General features: G+C 41.8%; 1 protein-coding gene and 1 long non-coding RNA gene across 6 annotated transcripts in view; one reads left to right on the top strand and one right to left on the bottom strand.

Moving 5' to 3' along the window:
• Positions 1-25,639, bottom strand: part of SLAMF6 (SLAM family member 6) — a 41,948-nt gene extending 16,309 nt beyond the window's left edge. For 2 of the 4 annotated variants that reach the window (XM_008264216.5, XM_008264217.5), the window contains exon 1: positions 25,483-25,639. In XM_008264216.5, the coding sequence (XP_008262438.2) occupies positions 25,483-25,576 (94 nt within the window). In that variant the 5' untranslated portion in view covers positions 25,577-25,639. Of the gene's footprint in view, positions 1-12,428; positions 12,617-25,482 lie in introns of all 4 variants that reach the window. The other 2 variants (XM_089299710.1, XM_089299711.1) reach the window with 2 other exon arrangements.
• Positions 23,078-27,341, top strand: part of LOC149125471 (uncharacterized) — a 31,862-nt gene continuing 27,598 nt past the window's right edge. The window contains exons 1-2 of one of the 2 annotated variants that reach the window (XR_016210478.1): positions 23,078-24,993; positions 26,972-27,090. This is a non-coding gene — a long non-coding RNA (uncharacterized LOC149125471). The remainder of the gene's footprint in view (positions 24,994-26,971; positions 27,091-27,341) is intronic. The other variant, XR_016210476.1, reaches the window with a different exon arrangement.

Here is a 27,341-nt window from a genome sequence, read left to right as displayed (position 1 = left end):
GCCGGCCGCGGCGGCCATTGGAGGGTGAACCAACGGCAAAAGGAAGACCTTTCTCTCTGTCTCTCTCTCTCTCACTGTCCACTCTGCCTGTCAAAAAAAAAATATATATATATATATTCTATGTGGCCGGTGTCATGATGCAGTGGATTAAGCTGCAGCCTGCAATGCTGGCATCCTATATGGATGCCATTTTTATCTTGGCTGCTCCACTTCCAATCTAGCTCCTCACTAAGGTGCCTGGGAAGTCAGAGAAAGATGGCCCAAGTCCTTGGGTCCCTGCCCACCCACATAGGAGACCTGGAAGAAGCTCCTGGCTCCTGGTTTCGGCCTGGCCCAACCCTGGTCATTGTGGCAATTTGGGGAGTGGACCAACGAATGGAAACATCCCCCCACCCCCGCTTTCTGTCTCTACCTCTCTCTGTAACTACCTTTCAAATAAATAAAAATAAATCTTTAAAATAAATAAGAAGTATTGAGATGGCAATTAAACACCCAGTGGCTCCACCTTCAAAAATGTCTGACACTCTTGGTTACGGGGAAGCTGATCCAAGTGACCCTGGCCAGTGCCTGTTTTCACACTGTCTGGTCACTTTTCACATGTGGGGACCCCAGCCTCTTGATTCTTTGGACATTAGGTTATGAAGGATAAAGAACTGCATCCATTCTCTGGCACAGGCTCCAAAAACTGGAACTCTTTGCAGATGAGGTATAATTACAACCTGAAATATACTGACTACCTCCTATGTGCTCTCATTCACACATAGTAGGCTTATGTGATTTAGAGGACTAATAACAGGAATTTACAGTTTGCAGAGTTCTTCTGATACGTTATTTCATTGGGTGCTGACAAGTTCTGTGAAGGAGGGAGGGTGGATTTTGCTATCTTTATTTATGAATAAAGGAGCTGGCATACAGCAAGGCTAACCAAACTTCCCAGCATTAAACAGCTGAGAATGGAAGAGTCAGGGCTCATGCCCAAACAGCTGACTCCAATTAATTTTGTTCTTTTCATGCTAGATGATTTTTCTACCACCAGAAAGGTTTAATCTAGTAGCTGATGAGAGAAGACGGATAAATGTAAAAATAATAAATGCAATTTCAAAGTAAGACATAACAGCCACAGTCTTGCCAGCCTATTTCAGAATCATCAACATTCAGGCAAAAATTGTAAAATTACCACAATGATTTTTTTTTAGAAAAATTTATTTATTTGTTTATTTGAAAGTCAGAGTTACACACACATAGAGGGATTGGGCGGGGGAGAGAGATATTTTATATCTGCTGGTTCTTTCCTCAGAAGATCACAACAGCCAGGTCTGGGCCAGGCAAGGAGCAAAACTCCATCTGGGTCTCTCACATGAGTGTCAGGGACCCAAGTACTTGGGCCATCATCCACTGACTTCCCAGGTGCATTAGCAGGGAGCTGGATGGCAAGTGGGGGAGCCAGGACTAGAACCAGCATTCCCATATAGGATGCTGTTGTCCCAAGTGGTGATTTAACTTGCTGGGCCACAATAGTGGCCCCTGTCACAATATTTCTTTAAAAAAAAAAGGATGTTTCCTTAGCATCATTTATGAAATTCTTGATACTTATCACAGCATTTTGCAGTCCTCTATTTCCTCGTTAGTCTAGCTGGCCGTGCCTTCAGTGTCCTTGTATTTCAGCACTGAGCACTGTGTCTGATACACTGTAGGATCTGCAGAGATGTTTGAATGAGTCCATGAATAAATAACCATAAGCATGACCTCAAATTTTTGAAGTTTCTTATTTTGCAGGAGAGGAGCTGAGAAAGTGGATTGGGGTCGAAGGGGCCAGGGAGAGGGTTGTCTCCTGGGATCCTGACAGCTCTTAGGTGAGCTTGCACTTCCTCTTTCTTTCCCCAACAGTCATACAAATTTCAGGCACATGAAGATTGCTGTCATCAGTTCCCCTTCTGGACTCCATCTTTCCAGTCAGCATTTAATACCCTGTAATTTGTCATTTTGACCACTATTCTCTCTCAGAATCACATGGGTGAACATCATAAGCAGAATCTTGAGTCAAAAAATCCAAATACAAAGGATACATTGGTATGCTTCCATTTATTTGAAGTTAAAGAACAGGCCATGTAAGCTACACTTAAGAAGTCAGGAGATGGGGCTGGCATGTGGCATAGCGGGTAAAGCCGCCACCTGCAGTGCTGGCATTCCATGTGGGTGCTGGTTCTTGTCCCAGCTGCTCCACTTCCAATCCAGCTCTCTGCTATGACCTTGAAAAACAGTGGAAGATGGCCCAAATTCTTGGGGCCCTGCACCCACATGGGAGACTTGGAAGAAGTTTCTGGCTCCTGGCTTCGGATCAACTCAGCTCTGGCCGTTGCAACCAAATGGGGAGTGAACGAGTGGATGGAAGCTCTCTGCTCTTTCTCTCCCCCTCTCCTTTTCTCTGTGTAACTCTTTCAAATAAATAAATAAGCAAATAAATCTTAAAAAAAGAAGTCAGGAGAGTGGTTACCTTTGAGAAAGAGGGAGTGGTAACAAATGGAGGGAACATAAAGGGGGAATTCTGGGGTGCAGGCAATGTTCTGTTTCTTGACCTGTGTCAGGCTACACAGATTTATGCATTTTATGGTAATATGTTTAGCTGACACTTAGAATCTGTATAGTTTCCTTTTTGTATTCCAGGGAAAAATAATTGAAACAATGACAAGACCAAACCTAAAGAAAATCTTCACAATGGCCTGTTACGACTAAAATGATCTGGTCCCTTTTTTCATGTTGATCTAGTTCTTAGAACTCTCCCCTTGTCCACTTTGCTCTGAACTGCGTGGTTACTCCTTAGACAGGTCAGGGCTTCTGTTGTTGCAGTTTCCACTGCCTGGAATGCACTTCTTCAAGGTGTACATGGAGCTCACTCTTCTGCCCCATCAACTCTTTTATGCAAGTGCTCCCTCTTAGAGAGACCTTCTGCGAACACCTCTACCTCACCCACTCTTGTACATCCAGCAACACTTAGATTTATTTTTCTCTATAGTGCTAAACATTTAGCATACTTCATAATTAACATACTTGGGTTTTTCTTTGCTCTTGTTCTTCTCCACTAAACACAAGTTTTGCAAAGCCAAGGGCTTTTGTCCTTGTGTTACCCTCTGTTACGAATGCTCTTGAACAATGCAGACAGAGTAGGCATCCAGTGAAGATTTGTAGAGTAAGTGGACACGTCTCCATCCCTTCTTTTGGAGGTTTTCTATCTAGGGTATTAAGGTTCAATTCCTCTTAATAAAGAGTCTGGGCATACCATGCAGCCCAAGGACTCAATAGAGTATTAGTCAACTTTTCATTATAACAATAAAATGCCAGAGATGAACTACTCATGAAGAAAAGAGGTTTATTTAGCTCACGGTTTTGGAGGCTGGTCTAAGCAGCATAACACATGCTCTGGGGAAGGCTCCGTAATGGATGATGGAACATGAGCAGAGGAAGGATCACGTGGTGAACTGGGGCAAGAGTGGCTGCACCCAAATTAAAGTGTTTATAACAACCTTCTTTCTTTTTTATTTAATAAATATAAATTTACAAAATACAACTTTAGAATTGTAGCAGCTTCCCCCCCCCCATAACCTCCCTCCCACCTGCAATCTTCCCATCTCCCACTCCCTCTCCCATCCCATTCTTCATCAAGATTCATTTTCAATTATCTTTATATACAGAAGATCAACTTAGTATATACTAAGAAAAGATTTCAACAGACTGCACCCACACAGACACACAAAGTATAGAGTACTGTTCGAGTAGTAGTTTTACCTTTAATTCGCATAATACAACACATTAAGGACAGAGATCCTACATGGGGAGTAGGTGCACAGTGACTCCCGTTTAAAACAACCTTCTTTCTTTCTTTCTTTCTTTTGACAGGCAGAGTGGACAGTGAGAGAGAGAGAGAGACAGAGGAAAGGTCTTCCTTTTCTGTTGGTTCACCCTCCAATGGCCGCTGCGGTTGGCGCACCGTGCTGATCCAAAGCCAGGAGCCAGGTGCTTATCCTGGTCTCCCATGCAGGTGCAGGGCCCAAGGACTTGGGCCATCTTCCACTGCACTCCCTGGCCACAGCAGAGAGCTGGCCTGGAAGAGGGGCAACTGGGACAGAATCTGGCGCCCCAACTGGGACTAGAACCCGGTGTGCCGGCGCTGCAGGCGGAGGATTAGCCTATTGAGCCGCGGTGCCAGCCACAACCTTCTTTCAAGAGCTGATGAAGACACATGATGACTATCTTCCAAGGGCAGTACACTCAGTGGCCTAAGGACATCTCAATAGGTCTCATCTCCTAAAGGTTGCACCACTTCTTAATAGTGTCACTTTAAAATATGGGACATTCAGCATAGCACACTGGGAACTGCTCTTCCCTTGACTAGTACTCTCCTTAAATTCTCTTAATTTTATAGATTGCAATTATTAACTTATTTAACAACCACTTATATACTTTTGCTCAATTCTATGCTAATGCAATGAGCAAAACCTTAGAAATCATGACATTCAGGCCATAGCTATTAGTCCTCTTTTATGTACCAGTTTCTGGGATGGAGACTGGAATGAAAATATGAATATGGCATTGTTGATTCTCTGAGTTCATCCTTTGGTAGAGGGGCCTGACAGGTAAATGAGTAGTTAGTTATGGTACAGCGGGTTAGGTATTGACCTTGAATAGGACTTGCCTCTGCATTGCCTTTGTACCACTACTGCACCCTGTGCACTCAATCTTGAATACTTCTTTTTCCTCATTACAATTCCAACATTGCTTTTCTCTCTTTTTCATAAATTTGAGGGTAGGCATTATCCTTATTATCTCATATTCCTAGTGCTTAGCACTTCCATTCTAACTCAATAGATGTCAAATTGATGAGCTATGAGCTCTATGGGGGCACAAATAGTGAGATTGATGGACTAAGTACAGTTGGAATTGTCAACTGGTAGAAGATCACTTCACAGAAGTTGGATCACATCAGGGTTTTGAATAAAATTGGAGACTTCTCCAATGTTCTATTATTCCCTGATTTCACACACACACACACACACACACACGGAACACCTTACGTTCTTTTCTCTGCCGGTAGCTATGTCTGAAATGCTCTTCCCCATCTTCCTTGCACAGTAAGCTCCTACGTATCAGCTGTGGTTGGCTGTGGACTCAGTGTCCCTCCAATGTTCATGTGTTGGGAGCTTGGTCCTTAGTGAAGCAGTGTTGGGAGGTGGAACCTCTGGGAGATGAGGCCTAGGAGAAGACCCTTTGGTTGTTGAGGGTACCACTGGCGAAAGGGATTAACATAGTTCTCCTTGGATCCAAGGGTGGTTCTAATGAGGAGGTTTATAAAAAGAGCAAGCCTGGCTTCTCCAGTTTCTGATGTCCTATTTGGTGATATGATTGCTCTCATACAAGCTTACCTATTCCCATCTGCCATGAAGTAAAGCAGCCAAGAGGAGTCCCCTTGCAATAGCTATGCCATGCTTTTTGGACTTTCAGCCTCCCAAGACTGTAAGCGAAATAAACCTCTTTATGAAGTTAGCCTGCCTCAGATATTTTGCTAGAGTAATTAAAAAACAGACCAATAATTCATCCTTCAGGGGCTGTCAATCATATCTACTTGCCTCTGCTTATATTTGAGGGGGTTTGACATTGGTAGAAGGGGAGGAGAAAGGAGTTTGTGGTGTTGGAAAGGGGGAAAGAGCACAGGAATGGATGAGATGACAGGAGAGGCTCGCTGAAGGTCTAAAGTGAAGTAACAAGAATGACAAAACTAGATTTGAGCCAATATGCTTGAGGAAGGTTAAGTTCAGAAGCTATTGAAATGCTCAAAACGCCTTAGATGATGTGGAATGGCCCAGAGGGCATAAGGAGCTTTTTTCATCTGCTCTTCCTGGGCTCAGCATTGGTGGGGAGCGCCTTGGGTCAGCATGCTTGGCAAGGACATTGATGTTCTTGGGGTTGGCAGGGCATCCATCTGCCTGCTGGGAATGTAGGTGGAACTAGAGGACCAGAACCAGAAGGGGGGACTAAGAATTGGAAAGATAACTCATGGTGGCTGCAGCTGGCATGCTGCTTTGGGGACCTATAGGCATAAATATCTATTAGGGGACCTCAAAATTCACTGGAGGACCAATTAGAGCTTGGGAATGATGCTGAGGTCCTGTTTTATACCCTGGTAAGGATGTAAAACCAGTGGAAGCATGAGATGTGTTTGTTTCCACATTTCATCCTTTGAATGGTGTGCTTCTGTCTTAGTCAGCTCTTCATTTCTCAGAATCTAGTCTAGGGAACTCAGGTGGACTGGGATTAGAGGTTACTGTTAGGAATCTATTAGGGAAATGGAAAAAGATCATTAGATAAGTGTGGAGGTACTGAGGAGGACTTGGCCATGGTTGGTTGACAGGCATCATTTGTAGAATTTGTACAGAATTGTTTATTTCCCTGATGATGATAGCATATGTAGCCCTAGAAGAGAGAAAGGAGGTGTGTGGGCTTGATAACAGCAATGAGCATGGTGGAAGAGCTAAATATGGCATCAAATGGAGGATGTTGCAGGGAAATATTGACTACTTTGTGGACATTGCTGGCCAAAAGTCTGAGGGTGGGTGATGTCAGTGAAAATGGCACAGTAAGTAGTTCCATAACCATCCCTCCACAGAGGTGCACACACACATGAACACACACATAGAGTGAGCAAAGAAAGAGATAAGGTTTTTGTTTTTGCTTCCAATATTCAAAGAAATATATCTATCAAAGCATTAGCTGGCCATAAGCTAAAGAAGAAGAGACTTTACAGACCACAAGTGACAAAAGAATACAATATTTTAAAAAGTAGTTTAGACATTATGCTGAGTGTAATAAGCCAATCCCAAAGGGACAAATACCATTGTTCTCCTTGATAGGTGACAACTAACTGAGCACCAAAAAGGAAACCTGTTAAAGTGAAATGAACACTATGAGAAACGGTGACTTGATCAGCCCTCACCATGACTGTTGATGAGCAACTTGATATGTTATCCCTCTTAGTATTTTTTTTGTTTGTTCTACTTAATACTTTTGGTTGAATACTGTAATCAATACACAATTCTCCTTAAGTGCTGAAACTTAACTGAAAAGTGATCGCTGTTAAATGTAAGAGTGGGAATAAGAGAGGGAAGAGAGGTGCAATTCGGGACATGCTCAAGCTGACTTACCTCAAACGGTAGAGTTAGAAACATACCAGGGGATTCCAATTCAATCCCATCAAGGTGGCATGTACCAATGCCATCTCACTAGTCCCAGTGATCCATAACTGTTCACAATTGATCATAATGATAGGACTAAGAACCAAAGGGATCACATAAACAAAAATAGTGTCTGCAAATACTAGCTGATAGAATAAAAAAGGGAGAGAATGATCCAACATGGGAAGTGAGATACACAGCAGACCCATAGAATGGCAGATGTCCTAAACAGCACTCTGGCCTCAGAATCAGCCCTTAAGGCATGCAGATCCGGCTGAAAAGCCCATGAGACTATTTCAGGCATGGAAAGCCAAGACACTCTGGAAAAAAAAAAACCTAAATGAAAGATCTCCACGAGTGAGATCCCAGTGGAAAGAATGGGTCATCAAAGAAGGAGGTACCTTTCTCTGAAGGGAGGAGAGAACTTCCACTTTGACCATGGCCTTGTCTAAATATGATCAGAGTCAGTGAACTCAGGGGGCTTCCATAGCCTTGGCAGCTCATGACAAGAACCTAGGGTGATTACTGATGCCATAAACAAGAGTGTCAATTTGTTAAGCCAACAACAGGAGTCACTGTGCACTTACTCCTCATGTAGGATCTTTGTCCTTAATGTGCTGTACATTGAGATTTAATGCTATAACTAGTACTCAAACAGTATTTTTCACTTTATGTTTCTGTGTGGTAGCAAACTGTTGAAATCTTTACTTAATGTATGCTAAACTGATCTTCTGTATATAAAGAGAATTGAAAATGAATCTTGATGTGAATGGAAGGGGAGAGGGAGTGGGAAAGGGGAGGGTTGCGGGTGGGAGGGACATTATGGGGGGAAGCCATTGTAATCCATAAGCTGTACTTTGGAAATTTATATTCATTAAATAAAAGTTTGAAAGAAAAAAAAAGTAGTTTAGAAAAGCCACTAGGCAAACAAGAACTGCAAACTAGAGCAAACAATAAAAACAAACACTGAGAATAAGGGAAAATTTGATTTTCAGATTTAACATATTATAATATACAAAGCATACAGATCTTAACAACAGAAAAATAGAGTTCACCTGAAGAAATAAGAAAACTTGACCCATTTGTAAGAGCAATTATCTGAGAAAGCACTGGTGTTAAATTTACTAGACAAAAACTAAAAATTAACTGTCTTAAATATACTCAAAATATTGAAGGAAACCATTGACAAAGACCTAGAGGAAAAATATATGCACAAAATGAGAATATTAAATATAGAAATTATAACAAAGAAATAAATGAAAATATTAGAGATAAAATGTGGGGAGCAACTCGGACTAGACTAAGTTACTGGAATTAAGACTTATTCTATGCATCTGCTCTCCCACAATATGGCGTTGGGAGAGGAGTAAACAACTTCTACACAGCTGCCTCCAGTTCGACCAATAACCTGCAGGAGCTGATCCTGCTCCTGATTGGAGGAGAGCAGCGTACTCGGCATGTGGGTAGCAGAGTTGGGATTGGTGGAAGAGGACTATAAAGGAGGAGAGAGACAACATGCACCAGGAACATCCAAGGGGAACACCTGAGGAACATCTAAGCAGCCCCCGAGAGAGCCGGCCAGCGGTGTGCCGCTCCCCTGCGGAAGTGGGGAAAGTGGCAGGGGGCACCACCCTTCCACGGAGGTGGAAGGGACGGCAGCCAACCCGGGAAGAACCAGCAGCAAACCCGGGGAGGGCCGAGCAGACAAAAGAACAGCGCAGGGTCCTGTGTCGTTCCTCCGCAAAGAGGGGGAGTGACAATAAAATATAATTGAAATAAAGATTCACTAGAATATTTATATAGTAGATTTAAGTAGGCAGAAGAAAGAATCTGCTAATTTAAAGCTAAGTCAATTGAAAGTTTCCAGTCTGAGGAACAGAAAGGAGAAGGGTGAGGAAAAATGTACAGTGTATAAGAAATATGTGGGAGACCATCAAACTTACCAACATATGCATAATGGGAATCCAAAAGATGAGAAGGGAGAGAAAGGAAAAAAAATTAAAGAAATAGTGGCCAAACTTGATAAATTTGATAAAAGACATGCATTTATATATACAAGAGGGTTAATGATCTTCAAGAAGGATAATCACAAAGAAATCCATAAGAAAACACTTTATAATCGAAGTGTTGAAATGCAAAATCAAAGAGAGTATCTGAAATGCAACAAGACAAAGCAAATTGTCACACGGAAATGGTCCTTAATAAAACTATCAGCAATTTCTCAGGAGACTCATGAATGTGAGAAAGCAGTGGGATGCCACATTTAAGATCCTGAAGAAAAAAAAATCACTACCAATCAAGAATTCTATGTCTGGCAAAAACTACACAAGGGCTTCTCAAAAACGTCATGGAAAATGTATATTAATAAAAAAATCTATGCTTGGATTTCAGAATTTTGGGGGCAATAATGAACTCAATATGAACTTGTTTTAGCATGTCTGAACAGGATCTAATTTGTTGCATGAAGAAGGGTATCACTTTGAAAAGCGCCCCTTTTGGAGCAACATAAATTCTGCTAAAATTGAAGCAAGAATGAACTTAACATTTACGATGAAGTCATTGATGCTTTATGAAAAACTTACAGGGATGAATAAATCAGCAGCTTACAAATAGGTATGAATAATTCATTTCAAAAGGGATGAGATGATATTGAAGATGAAGCCTGGAGAGAGAACAAGATGGTTAAATAGAGAGGAAGCTGCCCTTACCTCAGCCGCACATTTCTAGAACAACAAAGGAAGAATCATATTTCCAGGAGACTGACTGAGGGGGAAACACTAGTAAAGAAGTGATGGGAACTCCAAATAGCACAGAGAGTTTGAAAGCCAGCAGAGAAAGGGAACAAAGCATACTGCAGTACCTACTCTGGCTCTGTGGTTAGGGGATGCTATGATGCTGGGAAAAGGGGACAGCAAGCAGCCCTGTCACTATCAGAAGCCCACGAACCAGAGTGAGGGTGCTTTCCTTAACAGAGAGCGGATCCCTTGGAATTCTGCAGCTGCAAGATTTTGGGGCATAAGCCCCAAAGCTATGATCACTCACCCAGTGCAATCTAGGGAAATTCCCATTGGCTTCTGGGTACTCAATAACAGCAGCAGGCTATATACATCCCAGACGACCAGACCAGAGGCAGTACCTTTCTGCAATTCAAAGCACAGAGTGCTAGGTGGTAAGGGTACATGCCCCAGTGCCACCCTTGCGTGCCCTTTGAGAATTGGGGGCTGTCCGCTTTGTGCTCTGTAGCTATAGCACTGTTGCTATTGATGCTACAACCTCCCCAGTGACTCACACTCACACTTACCATAAGGTCTGCATTCTTCTGTTTAACTGACACTTGCTCTGTGAGACTTGGTAAGGACCCCATTGCATCCTGAAGCTCCAGGATTGTGACTATTCCTTAGTCACTAGAACCTATCCTTGAGGACAAGCGAAAAATCTACCTGCATTCCACTACTCCAGACCAGTATCTGCCAGTGCACAATTCCAAGCATAATCTGTATTCACCCTGTAGAGCAGGTGCATGGTCCCTTTAACATCCACCAGTGCTGGGGCTTGGGTTTTGGTGCTTTAAGTCCCAGAATCAGTCACACCCACATGGAAGGACTTGACAAATGTCCAATCCACATTGCATAATCCCTGGCCCATAGTTGTTAGTGCCACAAGCCCAGCATCACTCAGGCTATCCTGGTAGGACAAAGGGACAGCTACCTCTTTGTCCCACAGTACTAGGAATATGGATACAACTATCACAAAACCTAGTGTAACTGACGTCCAACTCTCTGGGGACTGAAGACACACACCTTTGGAAGCTCATGTCCACTGCAAAGTCATACTGTTGCTTCCATGAATTGCAGACTATACAATTCTGGCATAGACACTGCTGACACCTATATAGATGAAGAAATAACTCAGAATTTACACTCCTGGGCTCACTTAGAACCAATACCAAAGTAACAGCTCAAGTGACACCTGCATTCCATATAGACATAAAGTCTGTTGCAATGAAATCTACTCCACAAAAAAGAACTATTACATCAGATGTTCAGATGTCAGTGTAGGAACACACGAAAAATGAAGAAGCAAGGAAGCATGACACCTCCAATAGAATACAATTGTTCTCCAGAAACAGATCCCTATTTGAAGGACATCTATGAAATGCTTGACAAGAATTAAAAATGATTATCCTAAGGAAATTCAATGAGATGCAAGAGAATACAGACAGCAAGTTTAAAGGAATGAGGAAAACAATGCATGATATGAATGAAAAATTCAGCAAAGAGATAGAAATCATTAAAAAGAACCCAAAAGAAATTTTGAATCTGAAAATGTCAAACAATGAAATAAAAAAGTACATTTTAGAGCTTCAATAACAGAATAGACCAAATAGAAGAAAGAATTTCTGATCCTGAGGATAAGACTTTTGAAATAACCCAGTCAGACAAAAATAAAGAGAAAAGAATGGCACAAGAATGAAGAACGCCTATGAGACATATGAGGTATAATTAAGTAGGTAAATATTTATAGTATAGAAATACATGAAGGAAAAGAGAAGGAAAAAGGCTCTGGGAACCTACTGAATGAAATAATAGTCGAAAACTTCCCAAGTCTTGAAAGAAATATAAATATTCAGATACTGGAAGCTCAAAGGACCCCAACCAGACTCGATAAGAAAAGAAAAAAAAGACCTTCTCCAAGGCATATTATAATGAAGTGGTCAAAAGTTAAGGACAAGGTGAGAATATGAAAGCTAGTGAGATTAAAATGTCAAATTCATATAAAGAAAGAGCCCCTAGACTAACAACAAACTTCTGAGCAGACACATTACAGGCCAGAAGAGAGTGGGATGATATATTCAAGTCTTGGAAGAAAAAAATTCCAATGAAAAAGATCATATCCAGTGAAGCTATCCTTTAGAAGTGAGGAGAAATAAAATATTTCCTAGATAAGCAAAAACTGAGAGACTTCATCACCAGCAGACCAACCTAACAGGAAATTCTGAAGGGGGTATTAAATTAGAACTAACCGTCATGAAAACACTTGACAGTACAAAGTTTACTAACAGAGCAGATACAATCAGTAACCAAGCAACAAAATGACTAGGAGTTGGTTCTTACCTATTATTTTTTAGAAAATTTATTTATTTATTTATTTGAAGTCAAAGTTACAGAGAGGCGGGAGAGAGAGAGAAAGAGATCTTCCACTCACTGGTTCACTCCCATGATGGCTGCAACGGCCACGAATGGGCCAGGCTGAAGCTAGGTGCCAGGAGCCTCTTCTAATCTCCCATGTGGGTTGCAGGGGTCCAACCACTTGGGCCATCTTCTGCTGCTTTCTCAGGTCATTAGCAGGGAGCTGGATCACAAGTGGAGTAGCCGGCTCTTGAACTGGTGCTCCTATGGGATGCCAGCATCATAGGCAGCAGCTTTATCCACTACACCACAACATTGGCTCTCTTGTCTATAACTTTTTTTTTTTTTTTTGACAGGCAGAGTGGACAGTGAGAGAGAGAGACAGAGAGAAAGGTCTTCCTTTGCCGTTGGTTCACCCTCCAATGGCCGCTGCAGCCGGTGCTCTGTGGCCAGTGCACCACGCTGATCCGAAGCCAGGAGCCAGGTGCTTCTCCTGGTCTCCCATGCAGGTGCAGGGCCCAAGGACTTGGGCCATCCTCCACTGCACTCCCGGGCCACAGCAGAGAGCTGGCCTGGAAGAGGAGCAACCGGGACAGAATCTGGCGCCCCAACCGGGACTAGAACTTGGTGTGTCGGCGCCGCAAGGTGGAGGATTAGCCTAGTGAGCTGCAGCGCCAGCCGTCTATAACTGTTAAACTTGAATGTTAATAGACTAAATTACCCAGTCAAAATGTATAACTTGGATACATGGATTAAAAAAAATCAAGATCTGACTATATGCTGCCTACCAGAAATTCACTTCACAGGAAAAGATACCCATAGACTGAAATTGAAAGGTTGGAAAGCCGGCACCGCGGCTCACTAGGCTAATCCTCTGCCTTGCAGCGCCGGCAAACCGGGTTCTAGTCCCGGTCGGGGCGCCAGATTCTGTCCCAGTTGCCCCTCTTCCAGGCCAGCTCTCTGCTGTGGCCAGGGAGTGCAGTGGAGGATGGCCCAAGTGCTTGGGCTCTGCATCCCGTGGGAGACCAGAAGTACCTGGCTCCTGCCATTGGATCAGCGCTGTGCGCCGGCTATGGCGGCCATTGGAGGGTGAACCAACGGCAAAGGAAGACCTTTCTGTCTCTCTCTTTCACTGTCCACTCTGCCTGTCAAAAAAAAAAAAAAAAAAAGGTTGGAATTTGTAAAGTCAACAACAGGAGTCACTGTGCACTTACTCCTCATGTAGGATCTCTGTTCTTAATGTGCTGTACACTGAGGCTTAATGCTATAACGAGTACTCAAACAGTATATTTCACTTTGTGTTTCTATGGGGGTGCAAACGATTGAAATCTTTACTTAAAGTACACTAAACTGATCTTCTGTAAAAAAAAAAAAAAAAAAGAAATTATCAATTCCCAACTTGACTCTCACTGGGATTAAACATGACAATAGGTCTGATCTGATTTCATCATGATTTAAAAAAAAATCATCTATTATTTTTCACTTTATGTTTCTGTGTGGGAACAAACTGTTGAAATCCTTACTTAAGGTATACTAAGCTGATCTTCTGTATATTAAGATAATCGAAAATGAATCTTGATGTGAATGGAAGGGGAGAGGGAGTGGGAAAGGGGAGGGTTGTGGGTGGGAGGGACGGTATGGGGGGGAAAGCCATTGTAACCCATGAGTCGTACTTTGGAAATTTATATTCATTAAATAAAAGATAAAAAAAAAAGGTTGGAAAAAGATATATCATGCAAATGGAAATTAAAAACAAGCTGGAGTAACTATGTTTATATCAGGAAAAAGAGACTTTAGATTAAAACTTGGAAAAAGACACAAAAAAACATCATATATTGTTAAGGCGATAGATTCAGCAAGAAGATATGGCAGTCATAATTATATATACACCCAGAAGACCACTGAAAAATATAAAGCAAATATTATTAGACCTAAAGATAGAGAGTTTCCAACACAATAATGCTGTGGAGACTTCAACACCTCACGGTCATCAATGGACAGATCATCCAGAGAGAATACCAACAAAGATGTATCAGAATTGAATCATACTATGGAGCAAATGGACCTAACAGACATTTATAAAACATTTCCCCCAACAGCTACAGAATTCACATTCTTCTTATCAGCTTGTAGGACATTTTCTAGGATAGATCATGTATTAGGTCACCAAATCTTAGTAACTAAAAAATTGAAATCATACCATTCCAAAAGGGAATAAAACTAAAAGGCAACCATAAAAACAATAGCAAATTTACAAATAGACAAAAATTGAGCAACATGCTCCTGAATGACCAATGGTTCATTGAAAAAATTAAAAAGGAAACTAAAAATATTTCTTGAAACCAGTGAAAATGAAAACACAACTTATCAAAATCTGTGGGGTCCAGAAAAGGCATTATTAATAGGAAAATTTATAGCAATAAGTACTTATATTTAAAAATATGCATGTAAAATAATCTAATGATGCATCTCAAAGACTTAGAAAAAACAGGAAAAAGTCAAATCTGAAATTACCAGGAGGTGAGAAATAATACAATCAGGCAGAAAGAAATGAAATTGAAACTAAAAAAAAATTATAAAAGGTCAACAAAATGAAAGTAAATAAAATCACAAACCTTTAGCCAAATTAACAAAATTGAGATGAAAAAGCAGACAACCAGTATAACAATTATAAGACTACTATGAACAATTATATGCTAACAAATTGGAAAGACTTGAAGAAATGGAAAAATTCCTGGGTTCATGTAAACTGCCATAATCAAATCAAGAAGATACAGAAAATCTAAACAGACCCATAAAAATAACAAGATTGAAGCAGGAATTAAAAGTCTTCTAACGAATAAAAGTCCAGGACTTGATGGCTTTATATCTGAATTCCACATTCCACATTTAAAGAGGAACTAACATCAATACTTTTAAACTATTTCAAAATACTAAACACGATGGAACTCTGCCCAGTTCTTTCTATGGGGCCAGCCATTACTCTGATACCAAACCAACCAAAGACACAACACAAAAAAGAAAACTACAGATCAACATCATTGATTAAAATGAATGCAAGCATTCTAACAAAATATTATATAAAAATTATACATGATGATCAAGTGGGATTTATCCCAGATATTTAAGGTGGCTCACCATTCACAAATCAACAAATGTCATAAATCATATTAACAGAACAAAGGACAAAAACCATATTATTATATCAATAGATGCTGTGAAAGTGTTTGATAAGATTCAACACTCCTTCATGATAAAAACTCTCAGCAAGGTAGGTGTACAAGAGACATACCTCAAAATGATAAAGGCTATATATGACAAACCAATAGCCAATATCATACTGAATGGGGAAAAGCTTAAAGCATGTTTCCTCAGATTTGGAACAAGACAAGAATGTCCACTTTCACCACCTTTATCTATATAGTATTATAACTGTTAACAAGAACAATTAGGGAAGAGAAAGAAATTAGAAAATTTCCAAATTTCCTAATAGGAAAGGAAGAAATAAAGATATTCATGTTTACAGATGACATGATTTTGTAGGCGTAGAAACCTAAACATACCACTAAAAACTGTTAGAAGTGATTGAAAAATTCAGTAAATTTGAAGGATACAGAATCAACATACAAAACACAGTAGCATTTAATACACCAATAATGATCTTGCTGAAAGAGATACCAAAACAGAAATCTTGTTCACAATAACCTCAAAAATTAAGTATTAATTTTTGTATAATTAGGAATAAATTTAACAAAAGAAAAGTAAAAGATCTCTACAATGATAGTTATAAAATACTGATGAAAGAAATCATCAGGGGCCAGCGTTGTGGTGCAGCGGGTTAAAGTCCTGGCCTGATGCGCCGACATCCCATATGGGTGCCAGCTCTAGTCCCGGCTGCTCCTCTTCCGATCCAGCTCTCTGCTACGGCCTGGGAAAGCAGTAGAAGATGGTCCAAGTTCTTGGGCCCCTGCACCCACGTGAGAGACCCAGAAGAAGCTCCTGGCTCCTGGCTTCAGATCGGCACAGCTCCAGCCGTTGCGGCTATCTGGGGAGTGAACCAGCAGATGGAAGACCCCCCCCCCCCCTCTCTCTCTTTCTGCCTCTCTCTGTAACTCTGTCTTTCAAACAAATAAAAAATAAATCTTTTTAAAAAAAGACATCATCAAGGACACCTAAAAATGGAAAGTTATTCCTTGCCCTTGGATTGGAAGAATTAATATTATTAAAATATTAAATTATATTATTAAATTAAAATATATTATTAAAAGCAATCTACAGATTCAATGCAATCCCTGTCAAAATATCAATGACATTCTTTACAGAATTAGAAGAAGCAATCTTAAAATTCATGTGGAACCACAAACTATCTCGAATAGCCAAAGCAATTCTGAGCGTACTCATGTGCACACATATATACAGACCCACACATCAAGCCAGGGGCATCACGATTCCTGATTTCAAAGCATACCCAAAGTTATGGCAATTAAAACAGCATGGTACTGTCATAAAAACCAACAGGTAGATCAACAGAACAGTTCAGAGAATCCAGAAATTTTCCTCATACTATCAATTGACTTTTGACAAAGGTGCCAAGAACATACATTGGAGACAGGACAGTCTTCAATAAATGGTGCTGGCAAAGTTGGAAATACATGTGTAGGAAATGAAATTAGATCCCTACCCCCCCCAACCATATACAAAAATCAACTGCACATGGATCACAGACCTAAATGTGAGATCAGAAACTATGAAAATTGCTAGAAGAACACAGGGGAAACCTTTGACAACACTGGTGTAGACCCACCCAATGGATAAGACCTCGAAAGCACAGACAACAAGAACAAAACCAGACAAACGGGTCATATCAAACTAAGCAGCTTCTGCACAGTAAATGAAATAATCAATGGAGTGAAGAGATGGGATAGCATGGGAGAAAATATTTTAAGCTATTCATCTGACAAAAGATTATTATCTAGAATGTATCAAACTCAAAGAACTCAACAACAACAATAATCAATTCAGTTAAGAAATGGGCAAAAGACATGAACAGAGAGTTCTCCAAAGAAGAAATACAAATGGCCAACAAATACATGAAAAAATGCTTGATATCACTAAGTATCTGGGAAATGCAAACAAAACCACAAGATATCACCTCACACCAGTCAGAATGGATAATATAAAAAGAACACCAAAATGGGTATTATAAAAAAGAAAAACGCTCAGTAGAGCTTCACCAGAGTTCCTCTCCACCATGATATGGCTCCTACTTATTCCTCTCATAAAACAAAGGAAATTTTTTAGGAGTTTCAGTGGAAAATAATTAGGTGCTATCCTCATTGCCTCATTTTGATTTCTTTTTGCCTTTTGATTTTTCTTAAAAAAAGATTTATTTATTTGAAAGTCAGAGTTACACAGAAAGAGAGAGAGAGAGAGAGAAAGAGAGAGAGAGAGAGAGAGAGAGAGAGAGAGAGATGTGTCGTCTATCTGCTGGTTCACTCCCCAAATGGCTGCAACGACTGGAGCTACGCCGATCTGAAGCCAGAAGCCAGGAGCTTCCTCCAGGTCTTCCATGTGGATACAGGGGCCTAAGGACTTGGGCCATCTTCTATTGCTTTCCCAGGCCATAGCAGAGAGCTGGATTGGAAGTGGAGCAGCCTGATCTTGAATTGGCGCCCATATGGGATGCTGGTACTGCAGGTGCCACAGTGCTGGCCCTGCCTCTTAATTAAAAAAAATATTTGAACAGTACCAATTTTTCTTCAGTTAATAATGTGAAAGAGACTTTATTGACGTGTTTAAATTCCCAGGAAATTCTTTCAGTTCTTTAGGGACAGAATAAATGGCTGATATCATTACTTACAGAAGTACCTTGAACTTGACAGAGCTTATGTTGAGAAATAAAGCTAATTTTTTTTTGTTTTTATATTTTGATTCCATTTTCTACAAACTTTTTGTGAAAAGGCTAATTGATATGCTTAGATTATGTTGCAATTATGTGAGGAAATAAATATTACACTGTGTCCCATAAAAATGTGCAAAGTTGTGTATTAATTAAAAAATTTAAAAATTAATTAATTTTAAAATAAAGAAGAAATTAAGACTTTCCCAGATAAACAAGAGAAGATGGAGTTCATTGCTAGTAGATCTTTACTATAAGAATTGCTACAGGAAATCTTTCAGGTGCAAATGAAATTATAGTGGGTTAGAACTGAATGCCTTAGTAAGAAAAATAGAACAAAGCTAAAGGTAACTATACAGATTAATACAACAGCCAGGAATCTTATATACTGGCAATAATCTACAGATTCACCGCAATGCACATAAAACGCCAATTACATTTTTCGTTAACAAAAATACAACTCTTCAAATTTATATGGAATTATAAGAGATTTCAATAACTAACCCAATATTGGGGCCAGCACTGAGGCATAATGGGTTAAGCGGCTGTTTGCAATGCCAGTATCCCATATTCGCACTGGTTCGAGTCCTACCCAGCTCCTTGCTAATGAGCCTGTGAAAACAGCGGAGGATGGCCCAAGTCCTGGGGCTCCTCCACCCACGTGGGAGACCTGGAAGAAGCTCTAGACTCCTGGATTTGGCCTGGCCCAGCCCCAGCCATTGCTGTCATTTGGGGAGTAGACCAGAAAATGGAAGATCTCTCTCTCCCCATCCCACCACTCTCCCCCCACCCATGACTCTGCCTTTCAAATAAATAAAATAGATTTTTTTTATAAAAAAAAGGAAAAACGAAGTTGGAAGATTCACATTTCCCAGTTTCAAAACTTATGCAGCTATACTAATCAAAATAATGTACTACATGGGGATCCACAGGATTCCATATATATATATATGGAATTCAGTTGAGAGTCCAGAAATAAACCCACATTTGTGGCAAAGTGAGTTTTTTTTTTTTTTTTTTTTGACAGGCAGAGTGGACAGTGAGAGAGAGAGAGACAGAGAGAAAGGTCTTCCTTTTTCTGTTGGTTCACCCCCCAATGGCTGCTATGGCCGCCACACCGCACTGATCCAAAGCCAGGAGCCAGGTGCTTCTCCTGGTCTCCCATATTGGTGCAGAGCCCAAGGACTTGGGCCATCCTCCACTGCCCTCCTGGGCCACAGCAGAGAGCTGGCCTGGAAGCAACTGGGACAGAACTGGCGCCCTGACCAAGACTAGAACCTGGTGTGCCGGCGCCGCAAGGCGGAGGATTAGCCTATTGAGCCGCGGCGCTGGCCGCAAAGTGAGTTTTGACAAGAGTACCAAGACCAGTCAATAAGGAAAGAATAGTCTCTTCAACAAATGGTGCTGAGACAACTCAATATCAATATACAAAAGAATGAAGTTAGAGGCCAATGCTACGGCACAGAGGGGTAAGCCACAGCCTACAATACCAATAACTCAATATCCTGTATGAGTGCCTGTTTGAGTCCTGGCTGCTCCAGTTCTGATGCAGTTCCCTGTTAATGTGGCTGGGAAAGCAGTAGAGGGCGGCCCAAGTACTTGGGCCCCTGCCACCCACATGGGAGACCCAGATAGTTTCAGACTCCTGTCTTTGGCCTGGCCCAGACCTGGACGTTGCAGCCATTTGAGGTGTGAATCAGTGAATGAAATATTCTCTCTCTCTCTCTCTTTCTCTCACTCCTATTTTGTAATTCTGCCTTTTAAATAAATAAATATTAAAAAAATGAACTTATAGCCCTACTTTTTACCATTTGCAAAAATTAATGTGAGTATATCAAACTTCTAAATATAAGAGCTAAAACTAGAAACTCTTAGAAGAAAATATAGGAGTAAATAATTATGATCTTGGATTTGTCCATGGATTTTTAGCTGTGGGAACAAAAGCATAAGTAATAAAAGAAAAATACATAAATTGTGTTCCTTGAAAATTAAAACCTTTTGTGCATCAAGAGACATTTATAGAAAATGAAAACACATAGTACAGAATGGGATAAATATTTTCAAATCATATGTCTAATGAGGGTCTAATATCAAGAAAATATAAGGAAATCTTATGATTCAACAATGATGATATTTAATCCAATTAAAAATGGGCAAAGGACTTGAATAGACATTTCTCCATAAAACATACCCAAGGGGTCAATAAGCACATGAAAAAAATGTTCAAAATCATTTGTTAATAAGGAGATGAGGGACTGGCATGGTGGTGTAGTGGGTTAAGCCGCTGCCTGCAGTGCTGGCATCTCATATGGGTGCCCATTCGAGTCTCAGCTGCTCCATTGCTGATCCAGCTCTCTGCTATGGCCTGGGAAAGCAGTGGAAGATGGCCCAAGTCCTTGGGCCCCTGCACCCACTTGGGAAACCCGGTAGAAGCTCCTGGCTCCTGGCTTCGGATCAGCACAGCTCCGGCCATTATGGCCATCTGGGGAGTGAACCAGTGGATGAAAGACTTCTCTCTCTCTCTCTGCCTCTGCCTTTCTGTAACTCTAGAACTCTGCCTTTCAAATAAATAAAATAAATATTAAAAAAAGGAGATGCAAGTCAAAACCACAATGAGATACTGCTTCACATCTACTTTTAAGGACGAACCTTAAAAACAATATCCTAAGCTAAAGAAGTCATAGGTAAAAGGTCACACATTGTATGGTTTCATTTTGTGGACATTTAGCTTGACATGTGTGTAAGTAGGCTTTTCAGTACTAAATCTAAAGTACCCCGAAGAGGTTACTTATGAAGAAAGAGGATTGATTCTGGCTTATGGTTTTGGGGTTCATAGTTGAAGATGGGGGCCCTGTGAGGCTGGCATCTCATGAGGGCAGAGCTTGGCAGAATACTTGTGGAGCGAGCCAGGAAGGAGAGCGAGAGTGAGCAAGTGAGAGTGCACATCTAGGCCCACTTGGCTTATATAAGCAACCCTCTCCCAAGAACTACCTTCTACAGACATGGCCTCAATCCCTAAACACTTCCCACCGGGCCCTCCTCCTGGGCACCATAATTGGATCAAGTCTCTACCTTCAATCTACTAATCGCTAACATAATTTTGGAGACCAAGCTCCCAGCACATAGGCCTTGGTGGGACACCTAAACTATTATCCAAACCACAACAATAGGACTGTAGCTATTTGGGATGCAACTGCTATCTTGCTCAAAGATGACTCTAACTGCCATCCCAAGTCCCTGACTCGCAAACAACGCTTTTTTTTTTGCCAGCCTGATCCTGGAATATCCCTTATCTAATACCTGGAATGTTAGTATTTCTGAGAAAGTTCACCTGCTGTGGGCTTTTTGTCTAGCTTAACATATAACCCCTTCCCACTGACCGAGAGCAGGGCAGTCCACGGTCTTGTGGCGGCCTGAGAACACATTTCTGCCTGTAAGTCCTCTTAATAAGTTATAATTGCTGTAATCTTGGGGTTTTTGCCTCTTTCTTCAGCCTGTAGGCCTCTTCCACCTTTGTTGACAATTCTTGTACACAGGATATTTCCAAAACACATTTATATGAAATATCAAGAAGAGGTAAACCCACAGACAGCGAGCAGGGTGGTGTTTTCCAGAGAGTGAGGAGAGGGGAAATGAGAAGTGACTGCTTAGTGGGTGCAGGGTTTTCTTGTGGGGTGATACAATGTTTTAGAATAACAAAGGAGGCAGTTGCACACTATTGTGACTAGCTAAATGTTATTGAGTTGTACACTTTATAACCGTTAGTTTATGTTATGTGAATCCCACCTTAATGATGATTTAAGAAGTCTGAGTGTGGATTGAGGAACAACTGAAGATAGATCTGGGATGAGGGATCAAACACTAGAGGCATGGAAGGCAGGGGGTCTCATTGGGGACAGACTGCAGATTCTGGGACATGGAGACACTCGTGCCTTTGAGGATGATGACAAAATGTAAAACCACTCTCTACCCATTCTGAGCAACAGTACACGTCTGAAGGCAGATAATGGAGCTCAGGGGAGTGGAGCTATCAGATCGTAACCTCCTTGCACCAGAGTCCTGCACGGTTTGATTTAAGAACCAGCCTGGGGACCAAGCATCGTGGTGTAGCAGGCAGTTGCCTCCTGCTCCACTGGCTGCTCCACTTCCGATCCAGCTCCCTGCTAATGGTCTGGAAAAAGCAGCAGAAGATGGACTAAGTGCTTGGACATCTGCACCCACGTGGGAGAGCCCATGCTTGGCTATTGAGCCCATTTGAGGAGTGAACTGGAGGATGGAAGATCTGTCTCTCTGTCTCTCCCTCTCTCTCTCTCTGTAACTTTCAAATAAAATAAAATAAATCCTAAAAAAAAATCTGTCTACCTTTCCAACCACTACATTTTCCTGGGCCTCAGAATACTTGTATCCGTTTCTTGAAAACACAGTTACAAGGCCGGCGCCGCGGCTCACTAGGCTAATCCTCCGCCTAGCGGCGCCGGCACACCGGGTTCTAGTCCCGGTCGGGGCGCCGGATTCTGTCCCGGTTGCCCCTCTTCCAGGCCAGCCCTCTGCTGTGGCCAGGGAGTGCAGTGGAGGATGGCCCAGGTGCTTGGGCCCTGCACCCCATGGGAGACCAGGAAAAGCACCTGGCTCCTGGCTCCTGCCGTCGGATCAGCGCGGTGCGCCGGCCACAGCGCGCCGGCCGCGGCGGCCATTGGAGGGTGAACCAACGGCAAAGGAAGACCTTTCTCTCTGTCTCTCTCTCTCACTGTCCACTCTGCCTGTCAAAAAAAAAAAAAAAGAAAAAAAAAAAAAAGAAAACACAGTTACAAAATTAGCTTCCTCCCTCCAACTCCAGGATGTCTGAATAAAGTCCAATGGGATTTAGAACCTTGCTGTTATTGGAAGTGTGGTCCATGGGCAGGCAACATTGATATCACCTGGGAGCTTGTTAGAACTGTAGAATCTTAGCCTCCATCCCAGAACCATCATTTTAATGAGATGCCTAGGTAATTTATGTGAACACTAATGTTTCGCAGATTCCCCTCTAGAAAGAATAAAATGGATGAACAAATGGCATTCATCTTCTCTAGGACACCAGAACACTTGACCACAATAATACGCGGGTAGTTTAAAAAGTTTGTGGAAAAATGGAATCAAAAGGTTAGTTTATTTTGGCTCAAAACAGGTTTAAAATGTATGCATAGTTCCTTCCTTCCTTCCTTCCTTCCTTCCTTCCTTCCTTCCTTCCTTCCTTCCTTTCTTTCTTTCTTTCTTTCTTTCTTTCTTTCTTTCTTTCTTTCTTTCTTTCTTCTTTCTTTCTTTCTTTAAAACTGCATTTTTCCTGGACTTTTTGAAGATCCCACATACACACAGTGAAATGGTTATGAGCACAGACTGGAGCTAGGCTCTCCTTCTGGGCCTAAAAACACCTGCACTTGCCTCCCGCAAACACATCTGTTTCTCCCTCTGCACCCTTCCCCCGCATGACAGTGTGACTTTGAGCAGGTTACTTAAGTGTCCTCTGCTTGCTTTCCTTATCGGTGAAGCAGACAGGGTTGTCACAAGAAGTGTCCTTGGCAATGAGAAGGTGAGGCGTTTTACGGGGAAGACATCCAGAATATTTAATTGTAGAGGCTGCTTCAATTTTGCGAGAAGGTAAAAGCGAGACAAAGGCTCCAGTCTCTGGTTGCTGGAGAATTCTGCCTCTTTCTCCATCTTATAGCTCCCTCCCAAGGTTCTAGCCTCATTCCGTTTTTCTCCTTGGGTTCACTTCCAACCTTCATGCTGTTGATTTTCAAGTCTGCAGCCTCAGTCCCACCCCTCATTCTATTTCTAGCTGCTTTCAGGAAGTCTCCTCATGGATATCACACCAACGTCTTAAATTAGTCATTCTAAAACGGAACTCGCCTTGCTCCCAGTGGCTGCTCCCACCTCCCAACTTTGTCACGTTCTTTGGCTCTCCCATCCAAAATTTGGCCGCCTCTCCTCCATATTCTGTACCCTCTTCCCCTGTTTGCTTTACTTCCTTTTTATCATTTGCCACTGTCCTATATAGTCTTTTACTTACTTGTCGTGTTTGTAGTCTGTATACCTTTCTAAAATGCTAACTTCCCAGAGCAGGCATTTTTGCCTGCTTTTCTCATGATATGTTCCCAGAACGTGGCAGGCATTCAGTCCTTGATGAATATTTATAGAATGACAAAATGAATCTACCTCTGTGGCATCTCTGGCTTCTGTTCCTTCCCTCTTCTGTGCTGTTCTCATGTTTGTTTAGCTATCATTGTGTCTCAGAACTATGGCAAAAGCTTGTCACTTGCTGGCTGATGACATTTGGATAAGTCATCTAAATTATCTTCACCCTTTCTTCAATTCAAAACAGGGATAAGAATAGTAGAATCATAGAACTGTCTTGAGACAATTGCACCTGGGCCAAAAATCGAAACTAGAATAAATACTCAATGAATGTTAGTTGTTTTTATCACTCCACAGGGCTAGCGTTGAGCTCCCTTTTCTGTCTGGTCTCCTGTCTCCTGTCGCTGAACTTTACACTTTGCCTTCAACAAACCACTTGTAATTTCCCAAACATGAGGTGAACCTTCATGTTTTCTAACTGACAGCAGGAACAAGAAGCAGGTTAGATCAGTCATTAGTCAATTCTTTTCTCGCATCCTTATAAAGTGTTGCTGGACTTGCTATAGCCCCTGATTTGCGTCAAAGGAAGGGAGATCTGGAGATCCGGTTTTTTCGCAGTCAGCGAAAGGTAAGAGATGCTCGGCACCTGAACTCTTTCTAGTGTTTCTGGTTGGACCCAGAAATGTTGGCTACATGGAATGATAGGTTTTCAATGTTTTAGATGAGCTCAGTGAGGCCCAGGAAGGATAACCAATCTACTCAAGGTTACACAATAGCCTAGCAGCTGACTGTGTGAAGACTCATTTTTCTGATATTTCTTTCTACCACAACATGCTGTTCCCAAACCTCAAACAGACTTAGAAAAGCTTGTTCCCTGTGCCCCGGCAAACACTTCCCTTACATGCACACACAGCTGAAACTGTTCACTCTGTGCCCTCTCGGGCCTTTAGCGTTTAAAACAGAAAGAGGATGGCAGTTTGTTAGGCACCACTGTAAGCCCCACTCGGTCCCTTGGCAGAAGGCCAGGCAGACAGCTGTACACAGGTGATTTAGACTGAACAAGCAGCACAAAAGCAAGGAGCCACTAGAGGCTACATGGGTTTGCATCGACATTTACCTGGGCCCAGGCAGAAGACAAATGGGAGAGACAGGAACAGCCAGAACATGCTCTCAGCGGTGGTGACTGGTGCTGGCGACCTCAAGACAGTCATCACTGGTGCCACTGTCAGTTGAAGTGACTTCCCCTTCCTCTCACAGGGGTGAGTGAGAACTTCCTCCCTCTCACTAAGAATCCCTCTCTTACTGATTTTCAGCTTAATTACATTTTGATCATAAAAAAGACTCAGAATTTCATCCCTTTAAGCTGTATTAAGACTTACTTTATGATCTAACATATGCACTTGAGAAAATAGCTATTCCACTGTTGTTGAGAAGAATATTCTGTATCTGACCGTTGGATCCAATTCATCTACACTGTGGTTCAAGTCCTCTATTTTCCAACTTCCTTTAGTTCTTTGTGATTTTCCTTTCTGGGATTTAAGAGAGTAGTTTTAAAATCTTTGAGAAATTAGGATTCTGGGCTTCCTTAGAGATAGTTTCTGTCATTATTTTGTTCCTTTAAGACTGGCATTAGGGCACAGTAGGTTAAGCTGCTACCAAGCTAGCATCTAATATTGGAAGGCCTGTTTGAGTCCCAGCTTCTCCACTTCCAATATAGTTCCCTGATAATGTGCCTGGCAAAGCAGTGGAAGCTGGCCTGAGGACTTGGGCCCATGCCACCCATGTGGGGGACCTGAATAGAGTTCTTGGCTCCTGGCTTCAGCTTGGCCCAGTCCTGGCTGTTACAGTCATTTGTGGACTGACTCAGTGGATGAAAAGAACGCTCTCTCTCTTTGTCTCTTTCTCTCTCTTTTTCTTTCTTCTTCTTCTTGTTCTTCTCTGTCACTCTGCCTTTCAAATAAATAAATCTCTTAAAAATCATTTTGTTGCTTTGAATGTACTGTACTTTTCTATTTCTGTGTATGATTTGTTATTTTTTTTTAATAGCCACCATGCTCAGTTTTTGCAAACTGCCTCACACTGGAGGTGTCCTGCACCAATTATCTGGGCTTCCACTGATCCTAGGTGTCAGCCTAATGTGAAACTTGGGTTCTTCACATGGCTCTTTTGAGCATGCATTGTACCTGGGATTGTGTGTGACGTTCTTAATTCTCCCATATACTCAGATTTTTTTTTTAAATATTTATTTTATTTGAAAAGCAGGGGGAGAGAGAGAGAGAGAGAGAGTTATCTTCCATCCTCCCTTTTACTCTCTGTATGCCCCAACCTGTGGGGCTGGGCCAGGCTGAACCAGGAGCCTGGAACACAATGTGGATCTCCAACGTGGGTGGCAGGGACTCAAGTACTTGAGCAATGACCTGCTGCCTCCTTGGGTGTGCGTCATCAGGAAGCTGGAATTGGAAGCACCTCTGGGACTTGAATCCAGGCACTATGATGTGGGAGGTGGGTGTCCCAAGTGATGTCTTAAGTGTTGTGCCCAAAGCCTGCCTCCCACAAATGTTTTTGAGTGTTTATTTTCCCAGAGTCTTACTCTGATTTCTCCTCAGGGAGAAGCTGGGCTGTGTGTTGCCACCCACAGTCCCTTGGCCAGGATTCTGTGTATCTGTGTCATCTGTGCAGTTCTTACAGTAGTTCCTGTTACTACCTCACCTAGGGTCTGAACCAGGTGAGAAGAGACCAGTCCTCCATGCATCCCATGTAGGATAGAACTTTGAAATAATAAAAGAAAAAACTTCAGACAAATTAAATTTCATAGCGTTTACTTGAGTGAAGGATTAGGCAGCATCCAGAACCAGTGAAGGTACAATGATTGAGGCAGGCGTTATTTACGAACAGAAAAAGGAACTGCTATGCAGCACAGCAGGGTTGTTTACAGTGTGACATTTGCCTTATTTGGACAGGATCTGATCAGTTGGC

Source organism: Oryctolagus cuniculus, chromosome 7, assembly GCF_051225735.1.
Source record: "Oryctolagus cuniculus isolate XC-2025 breed Fujian yellow rabbit chromosome 7, ASM5122573v1, whole genome shotgun sequence".
NCBI classification, from domain to species: Eukaryota; Metazoa; Chordata; class Mammalia; order Lagomorpha; family Leporidae; genus Oryctolagus; species Oryctolagus cuniculus.
The sequence above is the reverse complement of the archived record's forward strand: the minus strand, read 5'-3'. Positions and strand labels throughout refer to the sequence as shown.